General features: G+C 47.0%; 1 protein-coding gene across 6 annotated transcripts in view; it reads right to left on the bottom strand.

Moving 5' to 3' along the window:
- The window catches only part of PDLIM1 (PDZ and LIM domain 1), a 43715-nt gene extending 21478 nt beyond the window's left edge, over nt 1–22237 (bottom strand). For 2 of the 6 annotated variants that reach the window (XM_065671746.1, XM_065671747.1), the window contains exons 1-3: nt 21894–22169; nt 10058–10209; nt 782–866 (exon numbers count right to left, since the gene is read on the bottom strand). In XM_065671746.1, coding sequence (XP_065527818.1) covers nt 782–866; nt 10058–10209; nt 21894–21989 — 333 coding nt within the window. In that variant the 5' untranslated portion in view covers nt 21990–22169. Of the gene's footprint in view, nt 1–781; nt 867–10057; nt 10210–21893 lie in introns of all 6 variants that reach the window. The other 4 variants (XM_065671750.1, XM_065671751.1, XM_065671748.1 and 1 more) reach the window with 3 other exon arrangements.
- Between the last annotated feature and the right edge of the window lie 284 nt (nt 22238–22521).

Raw genomic sequence — 22521 nt, 5'->3', positions numbered from 1 at the left:
TAGTATTGTAGCGTATTATATTATTTAAGTGTAACATGTATTATTATATTTAGTGTATTATTGTAGATTTTTGCAGTGTAATCCTCTAAATCTAGCGCAGGCTAGATTTAGCCCTTGCACAGGTCGCTGCTACTGTAACATTTACTTGACAGAGGCAGCAGACCAGTGAAACAAGGCTGTCAACGGGTTACAAAACCAACCTTCTAGACAGAGGCTGAAAGATCTGCCACACAGGTAAAACTGTAAAAGGCTGACATACTTCTCTTCCACTTTCTCCACAGCTAGACTGCTAATAAGAACCTATTAAGTAAGAGGAAAAAATGCCAACAAACCAACAAAAAACCCACCCAGCAACAGAAAAAACTGTAAGAGTGAATCATTTTCCTCCCCTCTCAAGACCTTTCTTATCTATGAAAATCATCAGGCTTAGCAACAATAGCAAGACTTATTGAGCCACACCTCTACAGTGTGTTCTGTGCCTCACTGTAGGTGTGAGCATGCAGACAGCAGGAGACAGCACCTCTGATCCAAGCTAGTCAGACACCTTGGCAAGGTATCTGACTAGCTCTCCACAGCAGCAGACTTCTCACCATGAGGGAGGGAGTCTGTCTTCCAAGGTTTCTGAGGGACATGTGATTTCCAGGAGGTATGGGGCATGGTGCTATCCCCAAGGCTACCAATGGAGCGACACATGCTCAGCTCCTTGGAGTATCAGGCCAGAAACCACGCTGAAGTTGGACAGGAGTATGCAGGAAGAGCACTCAGTTTTTCCATTACTTACCTGTGGCTGAGAGGCCAGATTCATCTTATAAGGATGCGTCTTTCCCTCCTCATTTACAAGTGGTGACCAGACTTTTGACTCTGTCCTGCAACACACAAATTTTGAATAATCTGTTTTCATCAGGGAGCATCATTATTGTTACTAAAAGACCTAAAGTTCATCAATTTTCCAAACATTTCCCCAGTCTTTTATATAATACTATCCACGTCAGAAGGAATCTAGACAGCCTCATTTTAGGCATGTAACTCGAATGACTTTGTTATGTTGTAAAAGGTCCTTGGAGAAAGACAAGATCTCGGCAGTGACTGTCCTGGCTTATCCTTTGGGACTTCACTGGCAACACATCAAGCATGAGCTCCAAACCAGGCAGTAAAGTTGGGGGTCACCCAACAGCAGAAGGTGGAGATATCCCTTAGATGCAGATCCTTTAATTAAATGGGACAATTCAGATTACTGTGTGCTTCAGCTTTTATGGATAGCTGGGAAGAGAAACTGACTATACAGCTAGCATTTTGCTCTTGAAGTTGCACTGCCTTGGATAACCTAGTTTATACAGCAGTTTATACTTGTTTATACAGCAATATCCATGCTAAACAAAGAGGCTTTTGGGAATTGTGGGGAGGGAAAAAACCAAACCAAACCAAAGCAAACCCCTAAGAACTGAGATGACATCATATGTCAGAGAAAGTCTACATAATCTTTACTGGTCTGTGGTCTGACCCAGTTATTCACAGCAGCCCGAAACACAAATCAAGATCTAGAAACAAAACCAACCGCTTTTATCATCATCATTTTGGAGTTTTGCTATGTCCCAGAGAACAACAAACAAGTGGTGAGGAAGAAGAAGAGTGCTTCGATCTGCTTGAGATACTTTGTGGGAAACATATATTACTAACATTTGTCAGAAGTACAACTGTAGTTGATATCTCAGGTGGACTAAACAGTGCCACTTTTCCCAAGGTTTTTAATAGTAGGGAACGAGTGGCTGCAGTATTGCTGAGTGAAAACTGTAGTTCAGTCCTAAACATTGCATGATGCAACAACCAGATGGCTGATAAACTTTTAGGATGAGTTTTGAAAACCACGTCCTGTTTTGACAAGAGCCCTTTGTGGAGTCTGCAACTGCAGATAGACGTACTTCCCAGGTATTTGTGGGTGCAGGGCCAGCTCCAATTTAACTGCTTTGCAAAACAGGAATGCTTCCACTGAGAATTAGATTGATAACCAAAAACCAAAAACCAACCTTTAAACAGAAAGGGCTTATAAAACTGATAAGGATGGAGAAATAGGCGACAGAGCTACCAGTGATAAATTCAGTCTGATCTATACCATTCTTCTAGAAGCCCTCCAATATCAGGGCATTTTTTAAACAGCCCAAACTTAACTGTGATGCACATGTACATCCCAGACATTTGCTGCATAAACAGAATTTTAACACTTACATCCAGAGGGCAGCTCAGTGGGAGGCAGCAGGAGGCAGCATTCTCACTCTGGGAAGAGGAGAAATTTCATTGACCTGCTATTGCCTCTATTGCACTCTGGACTTTACACAGAAGAATCCTGAATTAAGTCTGCTGTGCTGCACCCCCTTTCACAGGAAAGTACAAAGACACAAGTCACACCAGATGTCCATTACAAGCATTCAGGTTACAGCAGACCTTTGATTCCAGGCTACTGAATCTTGCAGGACCAGCTGCAGTGCTAATACCCAAGAACTTGTCACCCAAATCTTGACATCTGGCAAGTTATGGCACACACAGACTAACAAATAGGATTGTAACAGCTGCATGGGATCAGATCTATGCCAATCTAATCATTATCTTGTCTCAACAGCTGCTGCTACTGAACATACACAACATACCCCAGGTGAGTATAAAACAGCCAATCCCTCCTTGCTTCTGGCAACCCACACTTTAAGCAGTTTTACCCAGATTATGCCTATTGACCCTGACAGTCACAGCCTAAGACAGAGGTTTTCGTACTTGAAAACTGTATTTGCAGAGCAGAGCAGTCTGTTGAGTGATGCAAAGCCTTATTCCTTGAAAGTGTTTTGAACTCATGGGTGACCAAGTTTCATCTCCTCTGGAAAAACAAGGAATACATCAAAGTACATGGAAAACAAACCCCCTGCCAGCCAGGCTGCAAGCAAGTGGACATTGGCTGCTTCATCAGGAGATGAAAGAGCGGGTCAGAGAGCATTAAACACTTCAGCTGGTTTCTGGCATGAGGCATCCATGTGCCGGTTCCCACTAGCAGTGATCTAAGTAATTTTGAGGTAGCATTATCTTTTTTACAGCAGCTTAATATTATCAGATGTCAGAAGCACCAAAAGACCTTAATCAGACTGGAAATTTAAGCTCAGAGCAGGCCAATGTATGAATGCGGAGTGGAGACTTCTCAGGCACTTGCTTCCATCCCACTGCCCCCCACTCAGTGCATTTGAGGTGGCACAGCACACTGGTCTCCAGCATAGCAGAGGCAGCTATGGCCAACTACTGCAGCCAGTGGGGTTTGGTTGTTTTGGTAGGTTTTTTTACCAGATTTTTCTCCCTTCTTTATAAGCAAAGCAAAAGCTCAAGTTTGTTTCCCAGCTTGCTACCATTCTGATCTGTCACTGGATATAAATGGAAGCAAGGTCACTCCAGGCTTTACTTTCAATCCAGTTTAAAAGTTATCCAAACAGAAAGGTTAAATAGCCCGCATGGTTGTCCCTCTAAGGCTGGAAGGATAAAGCTTCCCTTTGTCTTCACAACAGCTGCAGCAAAGCCCTTCAGCCACTCTCAGCAGCCCATTTATAGCCCCAGTGAAGCCACCAAGAGGAGACAGCTTCGCTTCCCTGCCTTTATGTAGCTTTGAAAAGGCGCATGCCCCATCCCACCACACTGCCAGTGGAGCCCATGGTCTGCAGGTCATCAGTAGAACCACTATGGTTCCAGCTCTCAGCAAGGGCTTTCTGCATCTGTTCCTGGTGTTAGTGCTTGCATTTTTACTGAAGCATGGAGGAGAAAGAAGAACAGCACCTAAAACTTCACTTCCTGTCCCACTGCTAGCCAGGGACTTTCTGAAAGGCTGGGACGTGTGGGCATAAGACACAGACAGTCGGGTGGATTCATTAGACTCATCATGTTTGTATCTTGTCTAAATTTTTTCATATCTTATTTATATGAAGCTGGGAACTGGCATCAGAGTACATAGCTCAAACCCAGCCTTTGCAATGGTGCCTTAGTTCACAGCAGGCTTCTACAGGTGGGACTGTAGTAGTTTTCTGGAGGATTTTTCCCTGATTTGGGAGAGAAGATCCCCAGCCGCAAAACTACCTTCATGCTCACTGTTCCTCTGCCACAGAGCGTACCACGCTAGCACGGCTACCAGACCTGCCTCTCCACGAGTGGTGGGGCTGGATGTCCAACAACATACTGTGGAAACCCACCCCATCTTTGGTGAAAGCCCCATAGGATCTCACAGACTCACGCTTAAATTGATGAATATTTATAATATGGTTTCTAATGGATATTCTTTCAAATGAGACTCCAGCAGAGAGCACCACTTAAACAGTGCAGAAAGGAAATACAAAAACATGACACAAACAAGCCTGAAAACAAGTGCCAAGCAAATTAATTGCAGGCACGTGGATATACAAACTGCGTCATGTTTGCAGTTTACATTTCCATGCTGTTTTCCTTACTACAGGAGAGAAAGCAACCAAGACAGGGCAAGGGAATGAGCAGTTTCATCCAGACCAACGATTAGAAGGGAATTTCTCTGATTCTAGTTTGGATGGGGAGGTACTGGTAGGAAGGGAAGGAAAGAAACTGCATGCAAGTCAAGGCAGGAATCTGGAGAGGTATTTACAAAATACAACATTTTTCAAGAAGCTTGGCTTGAACATGGTGTAATATAAACATTACAAGAACCTAGATTTTGCTATCAATGCTTTGGTGCAGAACTGTGCCTTAGCTTCAAAGGAAAATTCAGAGCTGGAAAATGAGGGTCTATTTCTGCGCACCAGGAACTGTGTAAGTTCCATGAAGAAAAAAATGTCACATTTACATTCCCATTTCAAACACTGGGATGGACACGACTAAGATAGCAAAGTAAAAGCACGTACAGATTGAAAACTTCCCTGTAAAACACAAAGTTTGCTAGCAGAAAAAATGAGGAAAGACCTAAAGAATTACTCTTTGAACCCTCCCCAGAGTTTTTAGACAGGCATTTTAATAACGTTTAGAAACTAGCTACAAGAGCTCTCAGGCTACCAGAAAGGTACCGTTTAATTAGCCTTTTAGCTGCAACAACTGTAAAGTACATGCCCTTGGATTTAAACAAGAGCAGTCACTTTTAGCAACCATCCATTAATGGAATTACTCTCTTTGGCAAACAAAACTGTACTCCAGCGGCATGCAGCCTATTGCCAATTCAAACAGCAATGCTAGTCACAACTTCCTAGAGACAAGAGGCCCCAAATTCACTCCTTCACACATGGCCCTCTGCTCCTTTCACTTCAGGTGCCTCTTCACACAACTACTAAAACGAAAAGGGCAACTCCAGCTACACAGAAGCAGCAACAGAAGTTTATCATAAGCAGTTTCGTTACAGAGCTATGACTGATAAAACACACCCGAGTGCTCAAACTCACACTGTTCTTCCACTAGCCAGCTACAGAGTTAACTAACTACTTTTGCCTCACCTAAGAGGCTGTAAACCACAATCAGTGGCAAGCTTCACTTGCCAAAATGACTTTGAACTTGCCAATCCTTAGTAAAAGCTGCCAGTATGCACCCAGGAGGGCTGGAAACACCACACCAGCCATGGAGAGGTTGTGAGCTGCCACAGAGGGCCAGGACATCTGCATGCCCTAATATAGCTGCAAGCAGAGCATCGGCTTTTCCCAGGGCCAGAGGAATTATTAGTAAGATGACAGAGCTGGAAAACTTTTCTTGGCAGGGAAGCAAATAGCAAACCTAAATGAGTCAATGGATTCCACCAACTTCCTAGAACACAAATTCGAGTCTATTGCGGCTTTGCCCAACTAGTACCCAAAGCCAAAACCTGCAAACACGTGGAGCAAGCAAGAGTGCAACTGAACCTCCCAAATAAAATGCAAATGACATTGCACAGATGCTCTCTTCTTCTTCATAATCATCTACACATGATCCTTTCTGACAATGCATTTAACATGCACTGGTAGCAGATCTGACATCCCCAATCCCAGCACTTTTCAAAAAACAAGTACAGAACTTCATTCCTTGGCATCACTTTCAGCAAAGTAACAGACTGTTTTGCAAACAAAAATGGTGCATGAATATATTATATGCTGGCAGCAGAGCTGCAGAAAAGCAGCTTGAAAATTGAAGAAAAGGACATTAGGAGTAGAACAAAAGATTATATGTTTGCAGTCCCTTTTCACAAATATTCTTCTCTTATTACCACCCCCAACCTGCCTCCAAACATAGAGGTAAGGACAGACTCCCTGTTGGAACACTTGGTTTTTGTTGGGGAAGAAAACAAACAAACAAACAGAAAAACCACCACCAAAAAAACCCCACCAAGAAAGAACTCCAAACCACCCACTGTACCTTCACATTGCTCAGGGCTGCAGAGTTCCACCACCCATTTGGTGACTAAAGCCACAGGCAAAAAGCCATTTGTTTTAGAAACAATTTTCACCTGTGCTTCAATGAATATTTGTCTGCTTTTGTACATGTGCAGCTACAGGTACACATATGTGTATGTCAAATTCATCATGAACACTATCACTGACAATGGTAATGCCTGGATCTTTTGGTTATCAGGGGAATTTTGTTGTAGGAGAATTGTTCCTCCTGAGCCTTCCCTTCGTTGAGTGCTCTTCGTCAGAGCAAGTGTCCTTCCCAAAATATACCAAGTTTCCATACGAAGTTGACAGCTTTCTCCAGTCTGTTGGACAGGTCTTGCTGCTTACCCCCATAAAAGGAAAATCAGAGGCAAGCTTGGAAGGGGTGCAGACTATGGGGAGGCTTTGCTTGACCTTAGCATGTTACACTGACATTTACACTCCCTAACTGGGAAAAGAGGGGGGAGGGGAAAAGGGGAGAAGAGCAGCTCTTCGCAAAGACACAAGATCCAAAACTTTGTTTTTCCTGTGAATGGGAGAAGCTCAAAAATTTGCCTGTGAAATTTCTCAGTTTATCAACCAGGTGGTTTTGAGTTGACTGAAGCACACTGTCTGCAGTAGGTCAGTCTTTCTCCAGGTACCATACAAAACCACAGTGCTGAGCTTGAATTTACACCGCTGAAGTCAATAATGGAACCTTTATTTTGTTCTTCTGAAGAACTACATCTCTAAAAGCACTCCCTAGCCTTAAACAAAAAGCAAAATGAATGAACAAATACAGACTTAGAAAAGAGCAGGGAGCTGCCAGACATGCTAAGTTCAGCAGGAATTTGGTGTATGCGCCAACATTGTTGAATACCCACTTTTGAGGCTGAAACCAGACCCTTCCAACTTTTCACACATCAAACAGTACAGCACCTGGCAGTCCTGCTTAAAAAAGCATATTCAGGGAAAGCAATTTGTGGCTGGGTTTTAAATCCTAGGCAATTAACAGATTTGCACCTTTGGGTGAAAAAGCAGACCCGGCATGTTTTCTTCAGCTAGTAATTTGATCCATTTTTAATGGTGACATGTGTTAAGACTAGATTTCCTGCCTACAATCTGATCTGAAATATTTTTGGACTGTTACCATCGTTAAGGAAAATACCGAAACAGGAAACATGGGAATGCTGTTGATATTCACAATCAAGTACACACTGCAAACAGCGTTTCCTTTACCAGAAGTGTTTAAGTCCTTTCGATTTTCTACATTTACACTTCTGTTAAATAACCATTAGTACAGCCAAACATGAAGACATCTTAACCACTTGACTTCCATTAAAAGAGAAAAGAGGGCTGCATATTTGCAGAACACATATAAACTTTGCTTTGGTCCACAGAAGGAGCACAAGAGACAAGCATAGTGCAATACTTCCCTAAAACTTTCCCAGCCTCCAGCCACTTGTAGCTAAAGGCTTTCTACAGCAGAGATACTGCAGACCAGTGGTCCTCACCAGTACAGCTATTTGGTACAACTGATTCAACAACAAGCTACAACTGCAGAGCCTGGAGACCAGACCCAAGAGCTGGTGATGTTGAAGTATTAACGCTTTCATTTTCATACTCAGCCAAATACTTACAGAGCTACTTTGACCAAGAAGAAACTTCCAGCTCTGACCTGACTGTATTGTCAGCCTTCCTCACTAACTGTACGGTCAAGCCTTACTGACAGAGTTGGCCCACCAAGGTGCAGGAAGCCCAAGCCATACCACTTTTTCAGGTGGCACTTCTTTTCCAAAGTGCCTTCCACGCTTTTCACCTCTGTAGCTCCCCTTCTTCACAGAGGGGGGCTGACCACTGACCCAGTCAGCTTTCCTCACCCATTTCCTCTACCCTAGGCTGAACAGGAAGATGAGGCATGGGTTCCAACTGTTTTAAAATGCCTCCTCTGTCACCCCTCTGGGCCTCTTCTCAAGATCTTCCATTTTAAGGTCTTGGCTCTAGACTGCAAAGTAAAGGTCTTCAGCCTCAGCAGCAAGGACAGAGACATAACAATTCTGACAACTGAGTCCAGCTGCATTTGGGACAACACAGTTACAGGGGGCCAGAAGGAGACAGCTGGGTGCTAGGGATAAATTATTCTCAACAAAGCACAACCAGGAAAGACCACGTGATACACACTGTTGTCTTTTGGCATTAAAGAAGAGTTTCTCCTCCAAGAAAGCCTCCTGCAGTATCATATTCCCCAATACAAACACCATTTCAAATAGTTGATCTCTAGCAGCTATCAAGCTATCAAGTACCCAAAGAGTAAGAAATTCTTCCCTAAGCAGAACTTTACTTCCAAGAAGGAGGATGACCAAAGACTTAAAGTCCCCCAGAATCATATAAAATGGATTTTATACAGAGCAATGAGTAGCAATTATCAAACCCTGAAGTGGATAAGTAGTCAGATCGATGCTTTCACGTCCTTGTGGTCTTGACACTCCTTGTCCCTTTTGTCAGCAGTGCTCATCAATCAGTACAGCGGCAGAAGCATCCAACACACACTCATGATACCTCATTGAAAGGAGGTCTTGAAAAAGAGTTGAGCTCTGCTAAATCCAAGTCCCTGCATCGTTTTACACAGCTGCACATCCAGCTAGAAATCTCTCCCTGGGCAGCTTCCATACCTAAGGCCCATGAAACGTGCATAGGGTAGCTATAAAGTTAACGAGTTTTTAATTAACATTAGCAAACACATTTTACAGACTCAATGATCTGTAAGAGTGAGCTTGCCCGCAGGCTGAAAAAGCCCTAGCCTCCCCTCCTCTCTCCCAGCCAGAGCCACATGGCACTGGTTTGCTAAGTCAAGCAGCCGGATATTACAGAGAGGAAAAGGAGCGCCCTTTTGCAGGAAGATTACAGGCTGCTAAGTCAGAGGCCATAATGAGAAACTCTGGGGCTAACAGGCTGCTGCAGTGCTCGCCACCCATTCACACTGCCAGCACTGTGCTCTCTTCTTCCCTCTGTGAATTCCCTCAATGAATTATCAGGCTTTTTTTGGCCAAGACCCATCTCTTCTTCCTGAACTGGGAAATGCCTGCTGAACTCCTGGCATTGTAATTGCTATGGTAAAAGACTTCTGTTTATCACGGAAAAGCCCTGAACAACTAAACTACTGTCATGCTTTTGCACTCCTTCTGAAAGCACTTCCCTTGCATCTGCCATGATGCTGATGGACAATTGCTCTGGGAGGAGGCAGCCACAGGAAAAACTCACTTGAGAGCAACTAGAAATGCCGTACTGCATCTACCATGTGACTTTGACAAGTGCTGGGACCCAAGGCTACAATTCAAACCAAGAGGAAGGAAAAATCCCCAGCACCCTCAAAAAAAACAGGTTCCAGTTGTTTATGAGTGAAGTCTTCACAAGACCCATCTTTGCTGTCCGGAGCAACAGCACAGGCTGCCAGACCCTGCCACAAATTATCAGGGAATTTCTCAGTGGGAAAACTGTTTTCATAAGGTCAAAGTGCAGCAACCGCAAGCTGCATTAGGATCAAAGGCTGAAATGGAGCTGCTATACAGTGCTTGACCAGAGAAAGCACTAAGAGATCAAATTAAACCAGCCAGAAGTCTTTTGTCAACCCAAAACATAGGTACTGCCCACCCCAAATCCCTCCCTCCATCCCTCTCCCCACCCCACCTCGCTCAGTGATGTACCTGCTGACCGTCAGAGTTAGTTCATCTGTGCAACCCTTGATTTTGTTCTGTGCCTCAAGGTGCGTCATGTTATCTGTGTTAACTCCATCAATAGCTATGATCTGGTCTCCTATACACAAGTTGGCTACAGCAGCTTTGCTACCTGGAGTCACCTAAGAGAAAACAAAAAGAGTGATTGGACTTTCAATGGAGAACTTTCCATAGAAACATTGAAAAAAGCCCCAGACAGTTGGAGCACTCAGGGTTTCTCTCACTAGCACCTGGAAGCAAAGAGGTGAAAATTCATGGAAGTAAATTCTCAGCAGAAACCTATCTGGGTCCCTCAGATACTCCTCAGTATTAGGGGCAGGATTCTGTTTTGGCACCCACAATCTGGGGAGGGGACAGCAAGTAAGTAACAAAAATTATATTTTCACTTAAGGCAATTTCCTTTGTGCTAGAGAGTGAGACTGTACAGAAAGCAACTGTTCTTTGCTGGACAGAGAAGCGCTCTCCTAAACAGAAGGTGCTGAGGACAGCCGGGAAGTTGGAGTCTTTAAGAATGGAAGTGACAAAGAGGAGTATCAGAGTCATTGCAATATAATCAATGCCAATCACAAACACCTCCATCTGCATCATGATCTCATTTGTTTCTGTCCTTCGGAGAACCATTTGGGGTCAAGATTTTGGATCGCTTCTTTAGTTGTAATGAACTGGTTTTGCCAGGAACATCTGCAACAAACACTTACTGACTTCAGTGAGATCAATCCCAAAGCAGTGCTTTATCTAATAAGTAGACTGGAAGGGAGAAAGGCATCAGTAACTTCATCTTTAAACCACAACCTGAAGATACTTTCTGAAAAAGAAGCATCATCCGCAGCATGACAGGCTGACCACAGCTTAGCTTGACACCTTCTCTCATTCTTCTCCCTTTCCTCTGCATGTGTGGTGCTTGGCTTCCCAGTTACACCACTGTACTGCTAAAGAGGTGCTGTGCTCTACCTGAGAAATCACTGATGGGAAGGAGCTCAGCGTAACCTCAGAGATCCCAAGCAGAAGACACTAAGCAGGAACGCCATCATTATGATACTGCTCATGAAAAAGAAGGTCCCAGCTGAAACTTGGCATTTTCAAGCAAATCAACTAAATGGCTCATTTTTTCCCTACTTCTTTTAAAGGGGTGTCCTCTTAACAACCAAGACCTCTTTGGGACTAAATTATTGCCTAGGCAGAGGGTGAATGTCACATTTGTTTGTGGCTTTGCAAACACTACATAAGATTTTGTGCAGTTGGAATAATTTTGTGTATGAAGCATAATGATGACTGTGGGCTCTCATCAATTATTTAATAGGCAGAGGAAATTAGAAGGGTGGGCTAATCTCAGACACAAATACAGATTAAAACATGCCTTGCAGCTGAGACATACCTCGTTTATGAGTCTGTTGCAACTGGCCTTCATTCTATGCATTCGTGCTAGGTTTCAGCATGCTGGAAAGCAGCTGAGCAAACCCAGCAGAGCTGTCATACATAAATAAACATTGTTCACAACATTTAGAGATTCCTAATGTGGGATTGGATGGCAAATCATTGCCCCTAGGGAAACCTTCATGTCCTGGAGGTGACACACATTAGCTGCAATCACCGCTTTCCCTGAGCCAAACCTGAGGCTGTTCAGCACATCGCCTCACAGCTGTAGTGAGAAATTTTCCCTAAGCAGAGGGAAGATCATAAACCGCTTTTCTTTATTGCACCTCTCCACTGAGATAGTATTTCATGGAAATGGGAAGGACATAGATGTGTATCACAGATGTCCAAGGTTAGCCAAGGTGCTCAATATTTACCCAAAGACCATCAGATAGGTCAACCAAATACCTGCTCACCACTTTCAATGCTTCAAAGCAGGATACAAAGTGACAGAGGAAGTGCTAATGACATGACCAGACAAGCTACCAGATGGATACGGAAAATCTGCTTTAAATGTGAAGATCATCATCTCCCAAGCTGCAGCCTGCAGCTGACTAGTGACCTACTAAGACCACTGAGTGTAGCTTGCTGCTGCTCCAGTGGATGCATTGCTTTGAGAACCCCTTCATGTAAACCTTGTGACAGGGACAGCTAGAAGCCATGAAGAAATCTTGAGCACTGGAAGTCACCCATATTCACACTGGATTTGGAAGCTGTCATTTTAGAAACCATGAGACAGATCCCTAAAGACATCTCTACACCAGAGGCACCCTGCAGGAGACACATTGTGGGTCACTTGGCCTTAACCAAGTCACTTGGTTTCTTGGTGCCTTTACTTCCTCTACTACTAAAGGAGGGAGAGCGGCACTTTACTCACCCCTGTGAGGAGCACTGAGCTCAGCACACTATTACTGTGATTCAGTTTTGATCAGACAAGACTGCCAAAGGGTCAAGAGTAAATGTGGATTAACGTTGCCGCTGAAACACTGCCAGAGGCTTGGCCATATAGCTTGCATTTAAAGACCAACAATCTACACAGTGTGGCAGGCTGCTAGAAATGATGCTGTACCGCAAGGAGCAGCTGAGCCACATCAGCCAGGGACACTAAATACTGAAGCCTCCTGAAGAAATTCCCAAGAGCAACAGGGATGAGCGAGTGGCATTCACAGTAATATCTCAAGCCAGTGCTTGTGGTGTCACATTCCCCTTCTGCGTCCACTTCAGAGGAATTTGAAGTGTGAGTGCTCTTCTCCATCAGATAAAAGCCACCGGTAGCACAAGGGCGATTACATCCACTCAGGTACCATACAAACCTTTCCCCTGAGGGGAAGCTACAATGATGCACAGTAATGAAAAAGATAAGTGAATTTGCCAAAAGGAAACATGCTTTAAAATCCAGTTTCTTCAGTTCTGGAAATAACTTGCCCTGAAATGCAACCATCCACAAACTGCTCCCCTACAACATCCAGCTCGTACTCCCTGCCAGGATTACTCTGAGCAAACATGTCTGCACAAGGGCACGGTACTGCAGGGAACCCATCCCCCATCCTTTTAGGATGATTTATAGCTACTAATAACATTCCCTTCCCCCCTCGCAGTAAGGTCTGGGCTTATCTCAGTGCTGTCAACGCTCTTTTGAGATCTGCTCACCTACCAGTTAGGCCAGGAAAGAAAAAACATTTCTGTTACTAAGTGAAGAGCAGAGAGCTGCCACTGGAAAGACCTTTTCCTGCTTTTATTTTTGTCCCATCTCTCCCCGGCCATGGTGAACAGCAAGGGCAGGCGTATGGTGGGGGAGGGAAGGCAGAGATGCTCAGAGTACTGACAGCTACCAGCCAGCTTACACAACCCAACCAAAAGGACTCCAAAAATGAGCAAAAGCTTTCAGGCTCAGAGGCATCCAGTGAATGTTGCACTGCCTGAAACAGCTTTGGTCCTGCTTCCCCCTCAAATTACTTAAAGCGTTGCACCAGCCTCTCTCCTTTCAGCAGAGCTGCACTGCTGCATGGGAAGGCGAGCAGGGATGAAAGAGACTGCAAGGAACAAAACCTGCAAACACAACTTTGTACAAGTTAAGTCTCATGTAAAGGTATAGTTTCTGATCTCCTTCAAAAGAGCTCCCTGACTGGCTTCCCCCACGCAGCATCTGGCAGAGGGGATATGGGCAGCATCACAGGGCCCCAGGAGCCCTCAGCTCCAGGACACTATCTGTGAATAAAGCTCTGCACTCCTGGTAACATCATGCCCAAGGACTTCCTTTGGAAAGGAGCCATATTCTACCTTGTGGTGCCTGCTGCCAGGCAATTGTGTAACGCTTTGCCATTAGGTCATTTCACTGCTGAACACACAATGCTGAGACAGGCTGAACAACACGGCTTCATACTGTATTCAAAAGAGGTCCTAGAGGTCACCAGGGTCTGCCTGTGGTGATGCTGTTTGACTGGCATCTCTGTGTAAGAAATCTGGGCTACCACAAATCTAGATACTTATAACCAGATGTATCAAACTAGGTCCCTGATACCAGGTCAAGACACTTTTGCCAGCATGCGGAAGAAACAAATAATCTCTATAATCCATAGGTTTGATTGTGCACTCCATACTCATGCAGAGCTCAGTGTGGTAGATTACAGTTTAAACCAGTTATAGGCTTCAACGCTGGTTTTTTTTTCCAAGAGGACCCACAGATTCAGGGTTGGTATGGATAGAAGAAAAACAGACATTATCTTCTTATACTACAAAGTGAAGCTTTGTGCACATGTGCACACACACACACACAGATTTTGATATAGATATATAAAGCTCTGTAATTATGAAGTGAGTAGAAAATTATTAGCTCCCCTCACTTTCCCTGCACACACACTTTGGGCTCCACCTTGCCAACACCACTGGGACTTTGCAAAGTTCACATTTCTGTCTACTAGGTGGCTTGTTGGCTATCGTCCCCTTGCACTGGCAGCCAAGCAGCAAATGAAAGACTCTGCTATGACAGATCAAGTCTTCTGCTAGTCTTTGGGCAAGTGCATTTACACTAGAAAAGGAAATACTTTGACTTAGTGGAGGGATATATTTGGAGGAGTGCAGATATATTTGGCTGCTTACCCAGCTCCCAGGCCCTCTTTATAAAACTTCTATCTGTCCCAGAGCTAGATGAGCACAAATATGTTTTACATTCGATGCAATTACTTCCATACATGCTTCCTAACAAGATTTGAAGTCCCTGGACAGGGATATACAGTGCCTTTTTTCTTATGGCAGGCAAGGATCTGAGGCAGCAGTGGATATATTAAGGGAAGCTGCTGCCCACAGCAAATGAGAGGGAGAAAGGGTGGGAAGCATTTCTATGAAAAGCAGCATAACACAGCTCCATGTGAGTCAACACAGATGGGTGGGTCTAAAATTCATTCAATTCTTTCTGGCATTCTCTCTCCATGGATTCAGGCACACTACTTGCTCACTTCATCAGCCCTTCAGTTTCTCACAGACCCTACAGCCTCCGGCACCACCCATCACTCCACACCTAGACACACGTAGCAAGAAGTGGTGAAGAGATAAGAATGAGAAAATTAACATCAGCCAAGACAAAGATCCTGATAAACAGCACCTCTCTGAGCCTGCAAGGAAAACCCAGCTGCGTCTTCGCGGGACAGAACAGACATGCAGCAACATACTTCTGAGGCCACCAGTGACAACTAGACAACTCTGACATGCAGCTTAATCCTCCCAACCCACACACGCTGCTCTTTTACCATGAGTAATGTCCTTAGCACTGGAGTATTATGCTAAGCAGCCACAATTTCTCCCAGCAAAAGCATGCAGCTGGGTCAGCAGAGATCAGAGGCTATGAGAAAATTCAGGCAAGCACGTTCCCCACTCCTTCTCTTTAGGGGAGGGGGAATGACAAGCTGGTTCCTTACAACCGGCTCTGGGAGATTTTCCTCCCAGGCTGCTCCCATTCTCTGAACCATTACAGTCTGACACTGCTGTAGCCCACAGCTCACTAGCTGCTCTGTAATGGCCCACACCACACCATCACAAGAAGGGGAAAGCAGATAAGCCCCTAGCTGGTGAAACCCCTGAGCATCAGCCCACACCAGCAGGGTCTAGGCTTCCACTACAAGAAGCCCCTCTGTGATAGCCCAGCTTGCCCTCACCCTCCTGCCTGCCTTCATGTCCTGCCTATTTCTGACAGCCAGATGGGCATTATTAACACAGAAAGTGGAAGGCATTAGGCACAGCACAGAGAGGGCTGGCCTCAGGAAGGTGGTGTAAAAGGACATATGTGAGATTATTTGCTCAGACAGAGGCTCAAGTGGTGGTCAAGGAGTTGCAGAGCAGCCTCACAGCTTGTTCTGCAACATGCCCTACATTAAAAAAAAAATAAAATATAAGGATTTCTTACAAGACCTCACAAACATCACACAGAGCTGCTCATCAGCTGAGCCTTCCTGATGGTTTATTTCATCCTCTAAACAAACAACATGTCCAGTAATCAGCAACCATCTAAGAGATACTGTGTCACTGTCCAGAACAACATCAATTGTTTATGTAGTTAAGGCCTCCTTTAATTTCCCTGTTTATACTACCGAGGAGAAAAAAAACATATAAAAAAACCCCATTTGCTGCTGCTGTTTTGATGTTGCACCCTTCAAATATGAAGCATTTTACAAGCCAAATACATCTCTTGATGGACAAAGTGAGTTTTGAGGGTAAAAGGTTCCAAGAAGCTTGCAACCATCTGTAACTTGACAACTAGGAATAAGCAGATAACAGAACAAAAAGGAATCTCTCCCAGTAAGTCCAACATTTACCTTTATCACCTTAGGGTCTGAGACTTAAAGCTCGCTCTGTCTGTTCCGGAGCTAGCTGAAGTGGAGTTTTCTATGTTCTTTGGCAAACTCATCAATATCAAGGTGGGTTGCCATTCCCAAAAGAACTTGGGTTGGACTCAAGAGTTACAGAGAAACGAGTACTCCGGAGTCTGACAATATCAAGTTGCTGCACAATCGTGGCAAATTGGTCTGAAAAGGTGAACTGCAGAAAGTCCAACTATGGCTCCTATAGAGGCAAGGGTACTGATGCTGCATGTAACTCTGGTAGAAGGTGTTTTACTAACATCCTAATTCTTTTAAATGTTTTCCTAAAGATAAAACTGCCCCCAGACTCATGAAACGGGGCTGGGCAAGGTCACGCCTGTCCTGTGTCCCCAGGTGCTCCCTCTTCACTGACAGAAAATTCTGCTACTTTCCCCTTGCTACAATTCAGGATGATGTCATCTCAGCCGAACCCCAGCAGCCAGGGAGATCAGCAGAGTCCTTTCCTCTCCCCAGCAGCCATTTGTCTCTTTGAAGCACAAGCTTGTCCAGCCTCAGCAACTGCCCGGGAAGCTGCCAGGGTTCATGCTGGCTTTGAAGTCTGTTAGGGGCATTACTGCGATGTGAACCTCTGCTCTCCATACCCAACACACTCAGACAGACCAGGCAGGACTCCCTCCAGCGTCAAAGGCACAAGGCATCATGCTGGGCTCTAAACATCAACCCAGATTCTTCTGGGGGCCAGAAGCTCTCGGCCAGTGACCTTAATGACCAGTGTTCGACAGGCGCTGATAAACTGTCTAGTTATGGAGCAGCTGTGCCAGACACCCTGGGCAATGTGGCACAGCCTGGCCCAGCAGGGCTGGTGCTGCTACAGCCCCTGTCCAGCGTGGCAGCTGGGAGCAGCAGTGCAAGAGCAAACATCAGGGCAGGAAACATAAAGCCACTTTCACCTTCCCATAAACGCTAGCAGCTTTCTCCAGCCAGCTCCCTCTGCCCAGCCAGCCTCAGAACAAGAGCCAAGCGTAATGCCAATAATCTGCTGTTATGGGCAAGAAAGCTGGGCTGGGCAGCAGCCATAGGTGTGCACAGTGGGGACCAGCCAATGCGCCCCATGCCGAGGAGGAACGCCAGCCCAACCCTAAGTCCTAACACATCCACCACACCCCATGGTTCTTTTGCAGAGGCGGAGGCATTCCAGCTCCCCTCTGGATGCAGAGGCCTCCCCAATCAGCCCAGACACTCCCCACGTATCAGAACATGGCTGCAGGTTATTTTTCTTTCTTTCTGTGTGAGGTAGAGGCTGCAGCCCCGATCCCAGAGAAGACACTCGTGCCACAGAGCTGAGCCCTGGCAGGGTCCAGATGGAGCTCAGTCTTCACCCATCCACTGCCATGGTCACCCCACTGAGCCCCAGTAAGAGATGCCCATTAGCAGGGTGTCCCGTACCACTGGGGCTTCCTTTCACTGGTAGCTCCAGGATACCTTTGCTCAGCTGAGAGAGGGGTAAGGATGTCAGCCAGTACCAAAGTAAAACCTAATGTCTTTTCATACCATGGGATTCAGTCCTGTGCTTGATTTCAGACCATCACATCCAGTGTTTTCCCTAAATCAGATTTTCAGTTTACAAAGCTGGTTCGGAGGAACGTGCTTAAAAATACCAAACACCAAAAAAAGCCCACTTATCTTCCGATTCTGTAATTGCTAGAAATCCTGAAATTTTAAAATACCATGAATAGATAAAGCATCAGACTAAGCAGGGATGAATTCACATTACTGTGGCTGAACTCAGCAACAAGCATAATACTGAGATTTTGTATTTTGCCGTTTGCAAAACTGGGTTGTCCTGAAACCACTTCTTCATTGGGAAAAGGCTCAGTTTCGATACAAAACATTTGGTTCCACAGACTCTGATAGCCACCCCTCCTTAATGAAGCTGGGAGGTTTTTAAATGACAAAACGTACAGCAAAACTCCCCTCTGCCTTTATTTTGGGTCAGATGTTCAAGATCAACACGTCACTACCACAAACCACAGAAATCATCTCAAGAACAAGGTTTATTGGACAGTTCCATGTATATATGCAACTGGAAAGAGAAATCTCCAATGTTTATCAAAATTAAAGGCAACCAAACAGGAAAAAGCTCATGTCACCTGAGGGATGGAGGGGGATGGGAGTCTATCAGCTGTGCTTTTTAGCCAGCTCCACTTCATCAGCATCTCATCTCATGAAACACGTCATGTAAGAGGGGAGCTTGAGAAGCCAAAAGCCATTATTAAGGAGCTGAGGTACAATGGTGATGAGGGCCATAAATACCAAGACAAGCCCACCGCAAGGACAGCATGGCCAGAAGCCAAATCTGCAGGCAACACAGGCTGAATTCTGACATCTTCATTCAAAGACAGCTGCAAAACACCCAGTTCAGGCCCATGACTGGATGGATGTCTCTCTCCTGGCATGCTACCATGCGAGCACACACCTGGAACAGCAGGGTGACTCCATCAGTGCATCACTGGGATGGGCAGCCCTGGATGAGGCACAGCCAGGCTCCACTGCCCACGCGGGAGGGTACTTGTCCCCCAGGAAGCACACCTGAATTGCTGTGCTCCCAGCTGGCAGTGGCAGGATGCTGCTGCTCCACAGTGCAATCAAGGATACATGCCTGGCACAGGGCAGGCAGCCCAGCCCTGTGTACTGCTCCTAACAGCAGCCCCATGAGCACATCTGTGCCATGGACCTACAACCTCCATGCTGCAGCAAACATATAACAGTGCTGGGAGGGACGGCCACATCCTCCCTGCCCTGTGGGCAATGCTCTCATCACAGACTGCAGCTTCCACGCCCTCTCATTCCCCTCAGGCAGCCCCCCATGTCACACCTTAGTGGGACCAAAGCCCTCATAACCCTTGGCAGATGCCAACCCTACAGCCAGAGCTTGCTGACAAAGCTTATCCATCATAGAATCACAGAATGGTTAAGGTTGGAAAGGACCTTAGATCATTTAGTTCCAACCTCCATGGGCAGGGATGTCTTACACTAGACCACGTTTCCCAAGGCTCTTTCCAACCTGGCCTTGAACACTGCAGGGATGGAGCATTTACCACTTTCCTGAGCAACCCATTCCAGTGCCTCACCACCCTTACAGTAAAGAACTTCTTCCTTATATCCAATCTAAACTTCCCCTGTTCAAGTTTAAACCCGTTACCTCTTGTCCTATTGCTACAGTCCCTGACGAAGAGTCCCTCCCCAGCATCCCTATAGGCTCCCTTCAGATACTGGAAGGCTGCTATGAGGTCTCCATGCAGCCTTCTCTTCTCCAGGCTGAACAGCCCCAACTTCCTCAGCCTGTCTTCATACAGGAGGTGCTCCAGTCCCATGATCATCCTCGTGGCCTCCTCTGGACTTGTTCCAGCAGTTCCATGTCCTTTTTATGTTGAGGACACCAGAACTGCACACAATACTCCAGGTGAGGTCTCACAAGAGCAGAGTAGAGGGGCAGGATCACCTCCTTCAACCTGCTGGTCACGCTCCTTTTGATGCAGCCCAGGATACGGTTGGCTTTCTGGGCTGCCGAGCGCAGACCTGTGAGTAGAGGAGGGCTCTGTGCGCAAAAAGCTCTTTAGTCAGAGCACAGGTATAAAATGCAATAAGGAAGAAGAAAAATTAAGTTATAGCCCCATAAAATCATCACACAAGGAGGATCAGACTCTAAAACAGACCAAAACTGGACCAGATCTTGGTACAGTTTTGGGGTTTTTTACATGGTGAAGGGGGACTCTCCGAGACCTTTGTTCCTGAGCCAAGGGCACAAACCCAGAAACCTTAGGGGCGAGGCACAGGAAAGATTAATGGCTTGAAGTCTTGGAGGGGAAATTAAACATGTCAAAGGGGCCACCAGAGAAAGCCATGATAAGAGCTGCCAATTGTCAGCATTTACGTCATCACCACCAGAGAGGATATGTTATTACATTGTAGTCTCCAGGGTCACAATTTCTCATGAGGTGGTTATTTTTGCTGCTTTGCTGATCTGTGTCTCTTGGTATGCACCCATAAGTGCTGACAAAGGTGGCCGAGCAGAAGAGGTAAGAGCAGTGAGGTAGGACTTCAGACATACTTCTGCCTCAGAGCCTTTTGCTGGAGGGAAATGGCAACAATTACCATAACAATGAAGTAAATATCACTTCCCCTACACTAAAGCTGCTTTCGTGTCAAAAAAATGCTTTAGAAGAGTGAGGCATTATAACCGTGATTGAAAGGGGCTACACAGAAAATTAATAACTTCCCCCTCCGTGAGTCTGACAGCACTCCCAGCTCTGCCTTTCCTGAAGCCAGCAGCCTGCCCCGTGGCACAGCACCTGGGGTGGTTCAGGCAGCGGCACCCCACTGCATGAGACCAAGGGGCAGGAGGTATTTAGAACAATGCACACGTTTCACCATCCTGGCCTTCCTGAGGTGCAGTTCACAGAGGTTCAAGCTGTTGTACGTCCCACTTCCCATCACCCTTCCTCACCTGAAGACCCCAAAGCCACATAAAGGTGGTGCCGGAGCCAGAGCCCAGGGCTGCCAGCAGCTCACCGAATGCCTGTGGTTTGCAGAGGAATTGCTGGAAATCATGAAATCAGAGCAAGCCCTTCTCCCTGGGGGGAGCCGGGCCTGCAGCCAGCCCCAACAAGACACTGAGCAGCCCACCCCACAGAAAGCCACATAGGGACAGGGAGTTTGGGGTGCAGTGCCGGCACACAGGAAGAGATGGGCATGTGTGCCTTTGGTTGTTGCAGGTGTGCAGTGAGCAGCTCAGGGCAGGGCCCAGCTCCCAGCCAGCAGCAGCCATGCAGGCGGCAGCACCTGCGCAGGGATGTCTGGGTGCAGGGGGTACGTGGACAGTAAAGCCAGGCGCTCTGAACCCATCCCTGACGCTACACAGGCAAACACCGGAGCCCAGGATGGCACCTTAAGTTACACCCTAAAACTGTCTGCATGTGGAACTTTACTGTCATTTCATAACTCATTTTTCTTCAAGTGGGTAAGAAGTACTTAGACCAGAAAGAGGCTGCAGCACTTAAGGTAGGTTAATATGGCTTCTGTAAACAAAGGCTTTTCTTTTACCTATACATGGCAAGCCAAAGCAGGCGAGCACTAACACCATCTCGGTGTGACTGCTTCCCTTAGGATGGGCTGCAAAACCTAAATTACAGGCTGGCAGGAGCAGAGGGCATTCTCCCTGCCTGCGGTAAGGGGTTTGCTGTGGACGAACGGTAAGAAGCAAAGGCTCTGGTCAAAGCCAGGTCAAGGGGCTGCGCCGGCCACCACGGATTCCTCCATAAACATCAGACAAATAAACGGGGAGAAGAAAAGGAGAAGACACCCCCCCCCCCCCCGCTCCGCCCCTGTGCCACCAACCCGGCCCCGGTGCCACCAACCCTGCCCCTGTGCCACCAACCCGGCCCCGGTGCCACCAACCCTGCCCCTGTGCCACCAGCCAGCCCCAGCCTTCCCCGGAGCTGCCGCCGCGCCGACCAGGTCCCAGCGACTTCCCCGGCCCCCAGCACCTCCCGCCCCCTCGGGCCGCCGCCGCGCCCTACCCGGGAGATGGCGAGGGGCTGCTCGAAGTCCCGGCCGCCCACCAGGCGGAAGCCCCAGGGCCCGGGGCCCGACAGCACGATGCGGTGCGTCCCCATGAGCGCGACTGCACCTCGCAGGACGCCCAGCAGCCCCGATGCTCGCACCGGCACGGCCAGGCACGGCCCGCCCCAGCCCCTCCCCGGGAGTCCCGGGCTCCGCCGCCGCCTGGCCCGCCCCGGGGCAGCGCTCCCCGGATGCCGCCGGCCCGCCGCGCTCCGAGGCGGAGCCCTCCCGAGGGAGGGCGGGAATTTCGGTCGTCTCGCGCCCGTCTCGCCCCGTTCCACTCCATCCCTTCCCAGCTGAGAGCCGAGCAGGCTGCCGCCGGGCAGCCGCATGCGAGACTGCCCCGGTGCGGCGCCTCTCGTGCAAGCGCGGAGCGGCCTGCGCTAGCTTGGCGCGGCGTTAACTCTGAAACCTAATGGGGGCGATGGAAATAACCAGCATGGTGCGCAGTTTCCCAGCTGGGAGCTGATGGGTAGGGGCTGAGCCTGGGAAGGGCTCAAGGCCATCAGTACTTGTCTCCAGCTCCTTAGAGTGGTACCACCAGCAAAGGAATTCCCTTTCCAGCCAACCTCCTTAGCTGTGATT

Source organism: Lathamus discolor, chromosome 3, assembly GCF_037157495.1.
Source record: "Lathamus discolor isolate bLatDis1 chromosome 3, bLatDis1.hap1, whole genome shotgun sequence".
Classification (NCBI taxonomy): Eukaryota; Metazoa; Chordata; class Aves; order Psittaciformes; family Psittacidae; genus Lathamus; species Lathamus discolor.
The sequence above is the reverse complement of the archived record's forward strand: the minus strand, read 5'-3'. Positions and strand labels throughout refer to the sequence as shown.